We start from the raw sequence: 10999 nt of genomic DNA, 5'->3' as shown, positions 1-10999 counted from the left end.
ACTTAGACCTGAGATTTTACTAGTGACATGGATCCAGAAGCAATGTAGTGACCCTTCCTCCAGAAGCGACATAGCCCCAGCAATGTTTTGTCATCATGATTATGGGTTCACCATGGACAATGGGACAAGTTGTTAGCACTCATTCTGCTGAGATATTATGGGTTAAAACTCTAAGACAAATTTAAAGGTGCTTAATTTTCTTCCTTTGATATTTATTTCTCAATGTTACAGAATGCTGATAAATGCAAGACTGAACAATGATAGTATTGGTAGACAAAGTTTTTATTTTCTGGGAAATGAAATCCAGAAAGTTTATCACTCCATCTTATCCTCACTAACTGGGCCATGATGGATTAGAATTTTCTTCTGAGATAAAATAGAACGCAGCAGAACCCCCACCCCAGTGTGGCAGAAGTATTTGGGTCTCACACTATTCGTGGTCCCAGTGTACTGTCATATGCCCTTTATGTAACTGACTACAGCATTGAAAATTTTACAGGAACATGAAAAAGAGAAAAACTTCTTATCATATAAAACCATGCATCCATGGAAGCCATCCTCCACATTATACCAGCTCACAGTAACCCCCTGGTCTTCCAAGCGTTTCTTATAGAGCAAGGCATCATCACGGAGTATGTCATGACCACAGCTCACTAGAAATGTTTCAGGAAGCTGAGCAATGGTCTCATCATCTGCAAGAAGTGGTGCATGGTGTACATCTAACAGATGTTTAGCTTCCAGATAGGCAGCCTCATTAAAAGGCCCAGGATACTCAGGTTCCTGGTATTTCTTCTTGAAACTCTTGGGGATGTTGTCAGAGCTGAGCCATTTCCTGTACTTCTTCCAGGTCTCTGGGGGTATAAAAGCACCTTTCAGTATGGCATCTTTCCAGGAGAGGTCAATGGCCATATATCTACAAATGCACATTATCAAGAAGTCCCAGGTGAGGAATGGAATATTTTGGTTCTGCTGAGCAGATGGTAACTGGAAATTGATAGCCTGGATAAGTGGATAAATCAGGACCTGAGCCCAGATTTGGGGGAGATCTTTATGGCCCACCAAGGCCTGGGTGACATGGGCAGCAGCCCCTCCTCCAATGCTTTCTCCACAGATCACAACCCGGGAAGGGTCCACACCATAGCTTTTCAGCCACTTCAGGAAGTGGATGGCAGCATTCAGGCAGTCAGTGGTAATGGCAGGGTAATGGTAGTAAGGAAGCTTCCGGTACCTAAGGGGTAAGGAGGAAACAAAGAACACTGTTCACAGATGTCCTGCAGGTCAACTGACCTTTAGCGTCCTCTACAGTGCTTTGGAGACCTTCCTCAGTTACATTTTTGAAAGACTCTCAGAAGTAACTGGAGGTATCCCCATTGTTTGTCTATGTTAATCTGAAGACCTTCCCTAAACCTAGCTGTCCACGATTCTAACTTCCTAGCTCATGCTTTGTTTCCCACCAAATTGAAAGCTATTGGTTTTGGATGGGGAACAAGCGGTGAGGACAGAAAACTGGTAAGTGAACCTACTGGTGGTCCTGAGTCAGGTAGTGACAGTATTATCACCAAAGACTGGAATGACAAAAAAAGTAGCCTTTGTAGGATGACATGTTTTATCAGGCCCATCAAAGTCACAGAGGCATAATGTCTAAATACAATACGAGGTTGTCACCAAGAACAAATGTAGCTTCACTTCCTGTCAGTCAATTCAAAATCACTTGTTTTGGAGTTGACACACCCGGACAATACCTTACTAGTTTTCCCCTAGGCTTACTTTAGACAGCATCTCTACCATCTGGAGTACAGTGACAGACAACCTAGTTACTATCCAGAGGCCTAAAAGCTGCTTTGCTGAGAATTCTGACCCTTCACTGTAGGCTACAGACTTCTTATGTATGACTGAAATGGAATAACCAGCAAGGAATCTGTATCTTCATATTGTATCTGTTCCCTTTGCTACTTTAACCCATCTTTGAGTCAGATTCTACTCAGTTTTGTATATAAACATATCGATAGCTTAATAAATGTTTTGTCCAAGATGACCAGATAGGATTAGTCTCATCTACTGCTCATTTGTGCTGGTATATGTCTCTACTATCCAGCCCTTGCATTTTTTCAGAAGGTCACCTCCAGAAAGACTGGAATCTTATGCCTGATGATGCCAGCTGTAAAAGAAACCCAGTGGTTTCTGAGTAAAATTAGGCCTCTTTCTACTTATCAAGTAGAAGGCTGGTATGATTTGCACTGAACAATGATAGCACAAACACACAGAAATTCCTCAGCCTCTAGAACATGATCACTGTGACTATCCAGTAGTCCAAGTGTGTCACACAAAGATTTTTTTCAGTACTGAATGAAACCAGCATTATTCTATTTTGCTAGTGCTGGGGATCAAACCCAGGGCCTTGTGCATGCTAGTCAAGTGCTGTACCACTGAACTAAAACTAGACTGAAACCCAACCTTTCACACTGAATTAAATCCTCAGCAGTTTTTATTTTTGGGAGAGTGTCTCACTATGTCACTAATTTATCCATGTGAAACTTCAACTTGTTATCCTCCTACCTAAGGTTCCTAGAAGACTCCTTTGGTCCCTCTGTCTGAAAAATTGCTCAACTTTCTCCAGCCAAAGACCCTCTTGCTTAAACTTTGCCTGTGCAGAAGTGTGTATGCTTGAAATGTTTGTGCTAGTTTTGATCTCTACCCTCTCCTGGTCAAATGAAATCTTCAGGTATTACATTAACTGTCAGTAGAGGAATAGGAAAACTCAAGCCAAAATCTAAATAAAGTAGCTTTCAGCCAGAGAAAGGAAAGAAGAGGAGAGAAAATTTCCCCCTTTTCAGGTCCTTAAGGCATGTCTTCCCAGACATCACCCACTGCATGCCCCTTCCAGCCCCAAGTTCCCCTTCTGTCTGATCATTATAGCAATCATTCTGTTACATCATCATGCCGGAACTGTTCTGGCCCATAGACCTAGTCTCTACAGATATATGCATAAAGATACACTAAGCACTTTCCTTAGTATGTCAAAGTAGGCACACACTTGCACCTTTCTGCACTTGCTGTGCAAGGGGCCATAATTATTCCTGCAGTCTTTGGAGACATAGACTCTAATGGCAGCAGTTCAGACACAATGGTAGCAGTTACGAGTTATGAAATATTGAAAAAAATGTTGCCCTCTTTAGTGTCTGCAGAGAGAAACAGTACTGATAAATGACCTACTGGATGGCTGTGGATATAGCTCAACAGCACAAGCACCTGGCAAGTGCAAGTTCCTGAGTTTGACTGCTGGTACCATATAAATAAATAAATAGCCTGCTGGAGTCACAAAGATGCACTCTCTATGCAGAATGAGAGTAACCAAGATTAGAGGGAACCATCAAACATTCACACTCTAACACAGCTGGTTTTTGATTCTCTCACCTGTCTCCTCTAAAATTTCTCTTCCTTACATGCAGAGATCTCTAGGAATGAGAACTAGAATCCTGGTGAGCTTTTCCCACTCTCTTTCCATAAATTCAAAGGCAATCTTGTTTCCAAAGGATCAAAGTTGTACTAGTTGGTCTCTGTGTAGCTGGCAGTTTGTAGGTAGTAGGATAGGTAGGTAGTTACTTAATGACACAATGAGAATCTACAGAACCACCATGTCAACCACCATCAAGACCTTGAACGTGACCTTAAGTCATGGTCACTCTGATCATCCCACTGTCTTTTCCAACCAGATGTTGCCCCAGCAATAGAGGAGGGTTATCTCGAAGGCTGGATACATCATCTTTTTCCTTCCCTAAGTGGTATGGTTTTGTTTGAAATATGTATACTTATGAAAGGTGTTACTTTGGTTTACTTTAAACTGTAAAACAATTACCAGGTTTATGTAATTTTTAAAGTCATTTCACTTAATATATTGTAGTGTTAAGATTCAGCCACATCGTGGGGCACCTTTCCATATTTTTAGTAATTGGCTGTGAAATATTCCAAAGCAGATTGGGGATCACATTATGAACTACTCACTCTCACATCCCTGCTCTGCCACTCTCGTGATGTGAACATCTTTCTGGGATGTTGCTTCTTTGAATGGAGCTGTGCCAGTGTCCTGGCCTCATGTCCATGAGTGCCTCTTGGTCAGGGACTCCTCACCACTCTACAGTCATTCAGCATTCCCCCTCACACCTTCTTCTAACAATGTAAAAGCTGAGAACTATCTCAGAAACTCACCCCACAGCCAACAGCACAGAATCCGTTTCCCGAGCGAGTAAAAGACAGAAGTTGTGGTACGAATCTGTAAGCCAAGACCAGATCCATGATCACTCACAAGGAGGGTATCTCCCCACACAGTTCCAGGGAGAACAGCTGTGGGCACAGGGTATTGTCCTATCTATATTTCTACTCTAACCTCTGAAGCGACTGTGAATGGCTCTGTCAGAGAAAAGTCAGACATCTGCTCCAATTCCATTACTTGAGGAGGGAGCATGAAAACCATGTTTTTTATTCACTAATAATACACTGGGGGAAATTGAGGACCAGGAAGTTTTAGGGATCTGAAATGGACAAAGGCAAAGTAAATCAAATTGGGTATGCCTGCATGGAAATATTAATAACTTGATATATTTATGTTATATATATATTTATATTATATTATATTATATTATATTATATTATATTATAAATTGATATATTTGCATTGGTTAGGATATAAGTGATGACTGTATTGGACACATATATTAATAGGATATTGCAATTGAAGCTTGAGAAGGCAGATACACTAATATTAGTGAGCTGTGTTGCAGAGCCAGTAGTGAGCCCAAGACCTACCAAGTATTTCTCCTACTCAATTCTGCCAAGTTCCTGCTGTCAGCACAAAAAGATACCAGGAGTCTGCCCATGTCCTCTCCCACCACTAGGAACAATGGATCTGGGTAAGGTCCAAGGCATCAGGATCTTCTAAGTCATACCAGGTATTATTGTTTGTGTCTAGCTGTCCCCCCAAAGCCTCATGCATTCATGAGGGAGGGATTCTAGAATTTGTGATTAATTCTTGGTGCAATGCTGGGATTATGGATGTGAGTGCTAGACCTGCATACAATAAAAGGGAGGGACAGAAACTTGCTCTCCCTCTCCTCCCTTTTGCTCTTTTGCTGTCTTTCACCACCATAAATGTTGCCATCTGCCTTGGAGTCAGCCAGGTATGGACTGAAAACTCCACAAACTGTAAGCTAAATTAACCTTTCTTCCTTTAGTTTTGAGTGTCCAGTGTTTTGTTTCAGCAATGTGGGAAAAGTAACAGACACAGAATTTGGTACCAGAGAAGTGGAGTTGTTGCTGTGACTGTACCTGACCATGTGGTTCAAGAGCTTTGAGAATGCCTTGTGGGAAGCATTTGCAAAGGTTCAGAGTTTTGAAAGTTCTTCTGAAGGAGTTATTCTTCAGGAGAAGGAGAATGTCTTAGGCTGTTTTGAATCAGAGATTCCCATCAGAACTCAGAAGACCAGAAAGTTGATAGAAATCTTGATGATATGACCAGGCTTGGGAGGTTTCTGTTGGGAAAAAGGACTGCATTGGTTGTTGGACTCCAGATGATGTGTGTTATGGCTTGGAAGAAAGTTTGTCTGCATTTTGCTCATATCCAGAGATTTTGTCTGAGATTGAAATTAAGGATGGTGGACTAATTGATCTGGAAGAAGAAATTTCAAGACAGTTGAATGTTCAGGAGATGGCATAACTACTGTTGGGGACTTTTTGTTTTTTTCCCTTCTAGGGATGTAACTCAGAACCTCAATCATGCTTCCTACACATTCAATATTGGAGACAGACAAGCTTCCTACATATTCAATATTGGAGATAGCTTTCGAGGTTAAATGAGCTGCAAGCACAAAAGAACAGATACAAGGAGTTCCCCTAGAAGAGAAGAAGGTGGGCAAGAGAAGGTGGATATGGACCTGAAGAGCTGAGAACAATGTGTGAGTTTCAGGTCACTGTGGCACAAATGGGACAGGTCTGTGTCCCCAACTGTGAGTGAGGAGAGAAGGAGAAGTGAACATCCATTGTGCTGTCAGAGGCCTCAGACTATCATATAAGCCCCTAGCCTTCTCTCTGTGCTCCCCTAAAGAAGCTCTCACCCGTGATTCATTTGACTCACCCCATGAACTTCTCCTGGGATCTTGGCTAAAGTTCTGCCTGTTCTGTGACAGAAGCTACTTAGGGTTATTCCTCTCCCATGCCATGCAGAAGCTCCTTACCAAGGCTGCCAACCACTGAACCTCCTCCATGGTAGAAGATTATGCCTCGACGGGGGCTGCAGGATGTTGCCTTGGGCTGGAACAGCCTCACGGGGATTGTTCCAAAGTGCAGGTCTGTCACCACCATTTTAGGGTCCTTCTTTTTTATGCTCAATCTGTCATGTATAAAGCGGGAAAACTTGGGCATGGAGCAAATTTTCATCTTGTCTAGTATGTTGCCCTGTTGGAAACAAGAGGAAGAACGTAAGCGAGGGAAGGTTAGAGTCTGGAAGGCAAGTCTTACCCAAATCACAACTGCTAACACTTGTCACTTTTTTCTTCTACTGCCTGCACGTATCATCTGCTCATTGTGTTTCTGTGGGCTGTAGGTTGTGTTCATGTAGGGAACTGAGCTCTTACATCTGCTCCCTCCAAGGGTCATGTTGAAATTTCATTTCTATTGTAGCAGTATTAAGAGATGGCACTTCTCTATGGTGATTAGGCAGTTCCGCCCTGTGGGAGATAACTTTAGTGACTTCGTTTGAATGTAAAAAAATTACTGTGACTTTGACTATTTGGAAACTCATTTTTATATTGACATGTAAAAAGCTGACTAGGGTATTTTTAATTGGCTCCAAATATTATGAATAAGGCAAGCTGAGATGTTAATATATAATCTCTAAAGCCAACAGACAGTCCTGTTTCCTCACATAGTGTTCTCCATAAAAGATATACACAAGATATGAGCACAGCTGAGATGCTAGAGCCAATAGCTCTAAAAATGTCAACTGGGTATGAGTCTCAAGGTCAAGAGGCTATGACTCCTCAGGGGACAAGAGTTTATATACCACAAGGATTAGACTTAAAACTCCTTGGCTGCCCTTAACTTGAAATATGTCTTGATGTCTTTATTCTCGCCGTGGGTTACATTGGTGGTGGTAGATTAAAATCAACTTGCTGAGATTCCAGTAATGTCTCAATGAGATTACAAATATAACATTTTGGATTGTGAGAAAAACTAAAAAGAAGATTACAATACTTAGATAACTAAACTCAATATTTGGGATTACATTTCCTCCCTGAATGGATTCAGTTCCAGGAGGGAATAACTGAGTTATCTCTGGATTGGGCTTCTGGCAAAAGAATGAGCTCTGCCCATTTGTACACTTTCCTTTCTGTCAAGGGATGAAGCAAGGTGCCAGGCAATACTCATTGCTGATGCCACATTCTTTGATCTTCCCATTCTCAGGACTTGAGACAAAGAGTTCCTCTGTTTAGTAATTGTCTACTCCATAGTATTGTTAGAGCCTTACATGGGTGTGAGTTTGCCCAAGTGGCAGCTGAATTTGTGTTATAGTGATAAAAATAAAATAAATTGAAGAAAGTCAATTGCCCAAGGTATTCAACTGATATCTTTGCTCTTTTAGGTTTTCTGCTGGACTCTACCCAGCCAGAAACAGCACAGCTGCTTGGTGACCTGTTTCAGCACTCACCCCTGCACACCCAGAGCTCTGATGTGGAGGATCATGAAGCTGTGTTTGTGTCCAGAAAAGAGTGTTGTGATCATTTGGGAACCCGGGTTCTGAGCTGAAAAGGAGTGTAGTAAAGACAAAGGATTGCATATGAGGAGTAATTAAAACTACAATGTTGTGTGAAAAGTTTTTAAATTTTATCATGGTAAAGGCACAATGCCATTAATTCCCTTCAGAATACTTATCCTCACTTTCCATTTATCCAATCTTGCTTGTCTCTTTCTGAAACAGTTCTTGAAGTATTCTTTCATGAGTATCTTCACTTTGGCTGTTGAGTCTACATTGGTATCCTGAATGGATTAAAAATATTTACCTGTCCTAGTCATTTTTACTTTAGAGAAGAGCCAGAAGTCACATAGTGCCATGCAGTGAATAAGACAGAAGAGAACACTTCAATAATGTTTCGGGAGCCCGCCCTTCTGTGGGACAGCACTGGACAACAGCATTCAATACCATACAATGGTATTTTGATCACACCATGTAAAGACCTTCACAGAAGAGAACTTCCAAAAGTGCGTTAGAAAGTGATGATGAAAGAATGATGACATTAACAAGTCCAGAGTCAAGGGGTGCTTTTTTGGGTGCAATGGTGTTAATGGCAGTGTGTCATTTACTGTATTAATTTTTAAAATTTACTCATTGCCCATATTTTTCAATCACCCCTTGTATTTGCCAAGTGTGTTTATAAATATGTTCATTCTATTATAAACAAGCCAGTATCAGGATATTGCGTGAAGCACAACTACAAGGTAACGCAGTTCCTAGACTAAGTGCTTTGTTATTTTGGCTCTTCTCTTCCGCTGTCCTCATATTTTGGTTCCATTTTTGTCACAAGAAGTTACAGGGTGGTCTGGGGCCACAGAATTAAAACAAGGACCTTAGATAGATTGGGAACCTGAAAAATGGGATCTTCCTAACCTTTTTGGGATTTTTTTAGGATTTCTCTTCAACAGCAGCCCACAAACTTAGTAGCCAGTGACAACCTCTGGTAGAGGCTGCTCAGAGGGGCTCAGAGATGAGCACATGAGAGACCCTAGCTCAGAGATGCTGATGTCCAAGACTTCTAAATTGGTTGGGGTAGAGCTCAGACTTGAAGTGATCCATGACTATGGTGAAAAAGTTTTGTTTTGTTTTGTTTTTTAGTCAAACAAGCCTGGACCCATCAATCCCTATCGCATGCCATCTAACGTTTTTGCTGAGCTGGTGAAACAAATATTCTCCTCACTAACAGATGAACCTGAGAACAAGGAAGTTTCCAAATGGTCCCTGATCACATAGCCAGTGAAAGGCAGTATGCAAAGACACAGGTTTTCTGGGTCTGGTTGATGTTTCTTAGCTCTGACCTCTTTCACTATTGACCTCACGGGTAATCAGTGTGATCTGCTGAGCTCCTTCTAGGTCCCCAGAATAGAGTCATTATGATTAACTCAAGTTGCATGCCTCCTACAAAAACCTCCTGGAGTTGTCACAGGTGCAGCCTTCTGCCACCATCCCACACCAAAACTCTACTTAGGGCCTGGTTGGTAAAGCCATCCTGAAATGCTACCTGAAGTCCTTTATGATTTCATCAAGAGATAGTACCAGTGTGGTGCCTGGCCCTGCCTTTGATTCCAGAGATAAAAAGCTGAATATGAGAGCCTCTGTCGTTAAGGTACTTACGTTTTGAGGAAAGCATGAAAAAGGGACAAGCACCTGGGAGCAAGTAAATGCAGGGAGAGAGAAGAATGCTTCTTGAAAGCAAGTATCAAGCCCTTGGTGTTAAGGGAATGGGTCTGAAGCTGTGAAGGTCTTGGAAAAGAGTTACTGGTTGATGCTGCATGAATGTTTGATGTCGAAGAGAGAAAGGAAGGAAATTAGAGGGAGGTAAAGACAATAGGGAATGGGGAAGGAGAGAGGGAAGGAAGAAATGGAAGAGGGAAGACAACAGGGAGGGAATTAAAGCAAACAGAAAGGAGAGAAGGAAGCATAGAAGGCAGGAAAGAAGGAAAAAATAGGAGGGCAAGAAAGTACAAAAACAAGGATGAGGGAATAAAGCATAGGCCGAAGGACAAAAGAAGAAAAGATAGAAAGCAGTGAAGGAAAGCAAAAGGAGAAAGTGAAGGTGAGGGAGGGAAAAGCTTTAAAAAATGGAATGAAAGAAAGAAAGAAAAAGAAAAAAGAAAAGAAAGGAGAGATATAGCAAAGGGAACATGGAAGAGAAAAGGAAAAATACAGGAGGGAGTAAATGAAGAGAAGAAAGGAAAAGGGGAGGGAAGGAGACAGGAAAGAGAAATACAATAGCAGATACAAGAGTGTGGCAAACTCTGCCTCAGGGGAATCTGCAAAGAGAAGGAAAATTAGAGGGAGGGAGAGGAAATGTACAGAGCCAGCAGCCCCAATCTCCAATGGGGCCTGACAGTAAACTCACCAAAGTGATCACATATAGGAGCATACAGTGCAGAAATCTCATCTTCACAGTATGTTGCAAGGTAGAGGGCAGCTCTGCCATGAGGAAATGCTTCAAGACGACCCAAACACAGAGCCCGAGGTGAAAGATCAACAGACCCAGGAGCAGCACCAGCAACGGGACACCCATGTCTGGGCTAAGGACTCCCGAGAACCAGCCTGGGAATCTGTGTGAAGAGGACCATGGCTGGTTATATGGGCTCTGCCTCCACCTACTCTTGTGCCTTGCCTGACACAGTGGCCTGACCTGGACGATGGGAGCTGGGCAGTAGGAGCTGGAGAAGCCTGCTCTCTAAGCCATACAGGGGCCAGGAAAATCCATCCTGCCCACCAGGGGTAATTCAGGATGTCACTCAGGGGTAATTTGATCTTAACAAAGATCAACAGGGCCCGTGTAGGCATTCTACCTCCTGGAGCTCTGAAGTCGAGGTCTCCCATGGGTGACTGAAGTACCCATATCCTGACCTTTTAACTATAAAACAGAAGACAAGACCCCCATCTTGCAACAGAATCTGGTCAGTGGCGAAAGCACATCTCATTCCCAAGTCCTTAGTTAGCTGCCTTTTAAAACCCAGTGTTGTGCTCCAGTGCTGGGCATGGGAGGTAAGAGGATTGACAAAGACCCCAGTCCACCTGCACTTAAATGCTGCCTTGTCCACTTGCTCATTCCGTGGCCTCAGCCACGTTCTCTGTCCTCTGCTCCATAAGGTGGAGAGGAAGAGAAAGCCCAGGCAGGGACTAAGTAGGGATTTCTACATGCTGGGCAAGTACTGTGTCAGAAAAGCACAGCCAAAGAACCGTACCTGGCTCACCCGT

General features: G+C 42.5%; 1 protein-coding gene across 1 annotated transcript; it reads right to left on the bottom strand.

The window, feature by feature from the left end:
* Positions 1-249: 249 nt before the first annotated feature.
* Positions 250-10329, bottom strand: LOC100735467 (arylacetamide deacetylase-like 4). Its single transcript, XM_003471409.2, has 4 exons — positions 10146-10329; positions 6228-6447; positions 4207-4270; positions 250-1228 (listed from the first exon to the last, which is right to left on the bottom strand). The coding sequence occupies exons 1-4, from the start codon at positions 10311-10313 to the stop codon at positions 454-456; spliced, it is 1227 nt and encodes a 408-aa protein (XP_003471457.1). The 5' UTR covers positions 10314-10329; the 3' UTR covers positions 250-453.
* Between the last annotated feature and the right edge of the window lie 670 nt (positions 10330-10999).

This window comes from Cavia porcellus, unplaced genomic scaffold (genome assembly GCF_034190915.1).
Source record: "Cavia porcellus strain 051 isolate PalLab524CR breed Dunkin Hartley unplaced genomic scaffold, mCavPor4.1 scaffold_25, whole genome shotgun sequence".
Taxonomy (NCBI): domain Eukaryota; kingdom Metazoa; phylum Chordata; class Mammalia; order Rodentia; family Caviidae; genus Cavia; species Cavia porcellus.
This window is presented reverse-complemented; position numbering and strand designations above follow the sequence as displayed.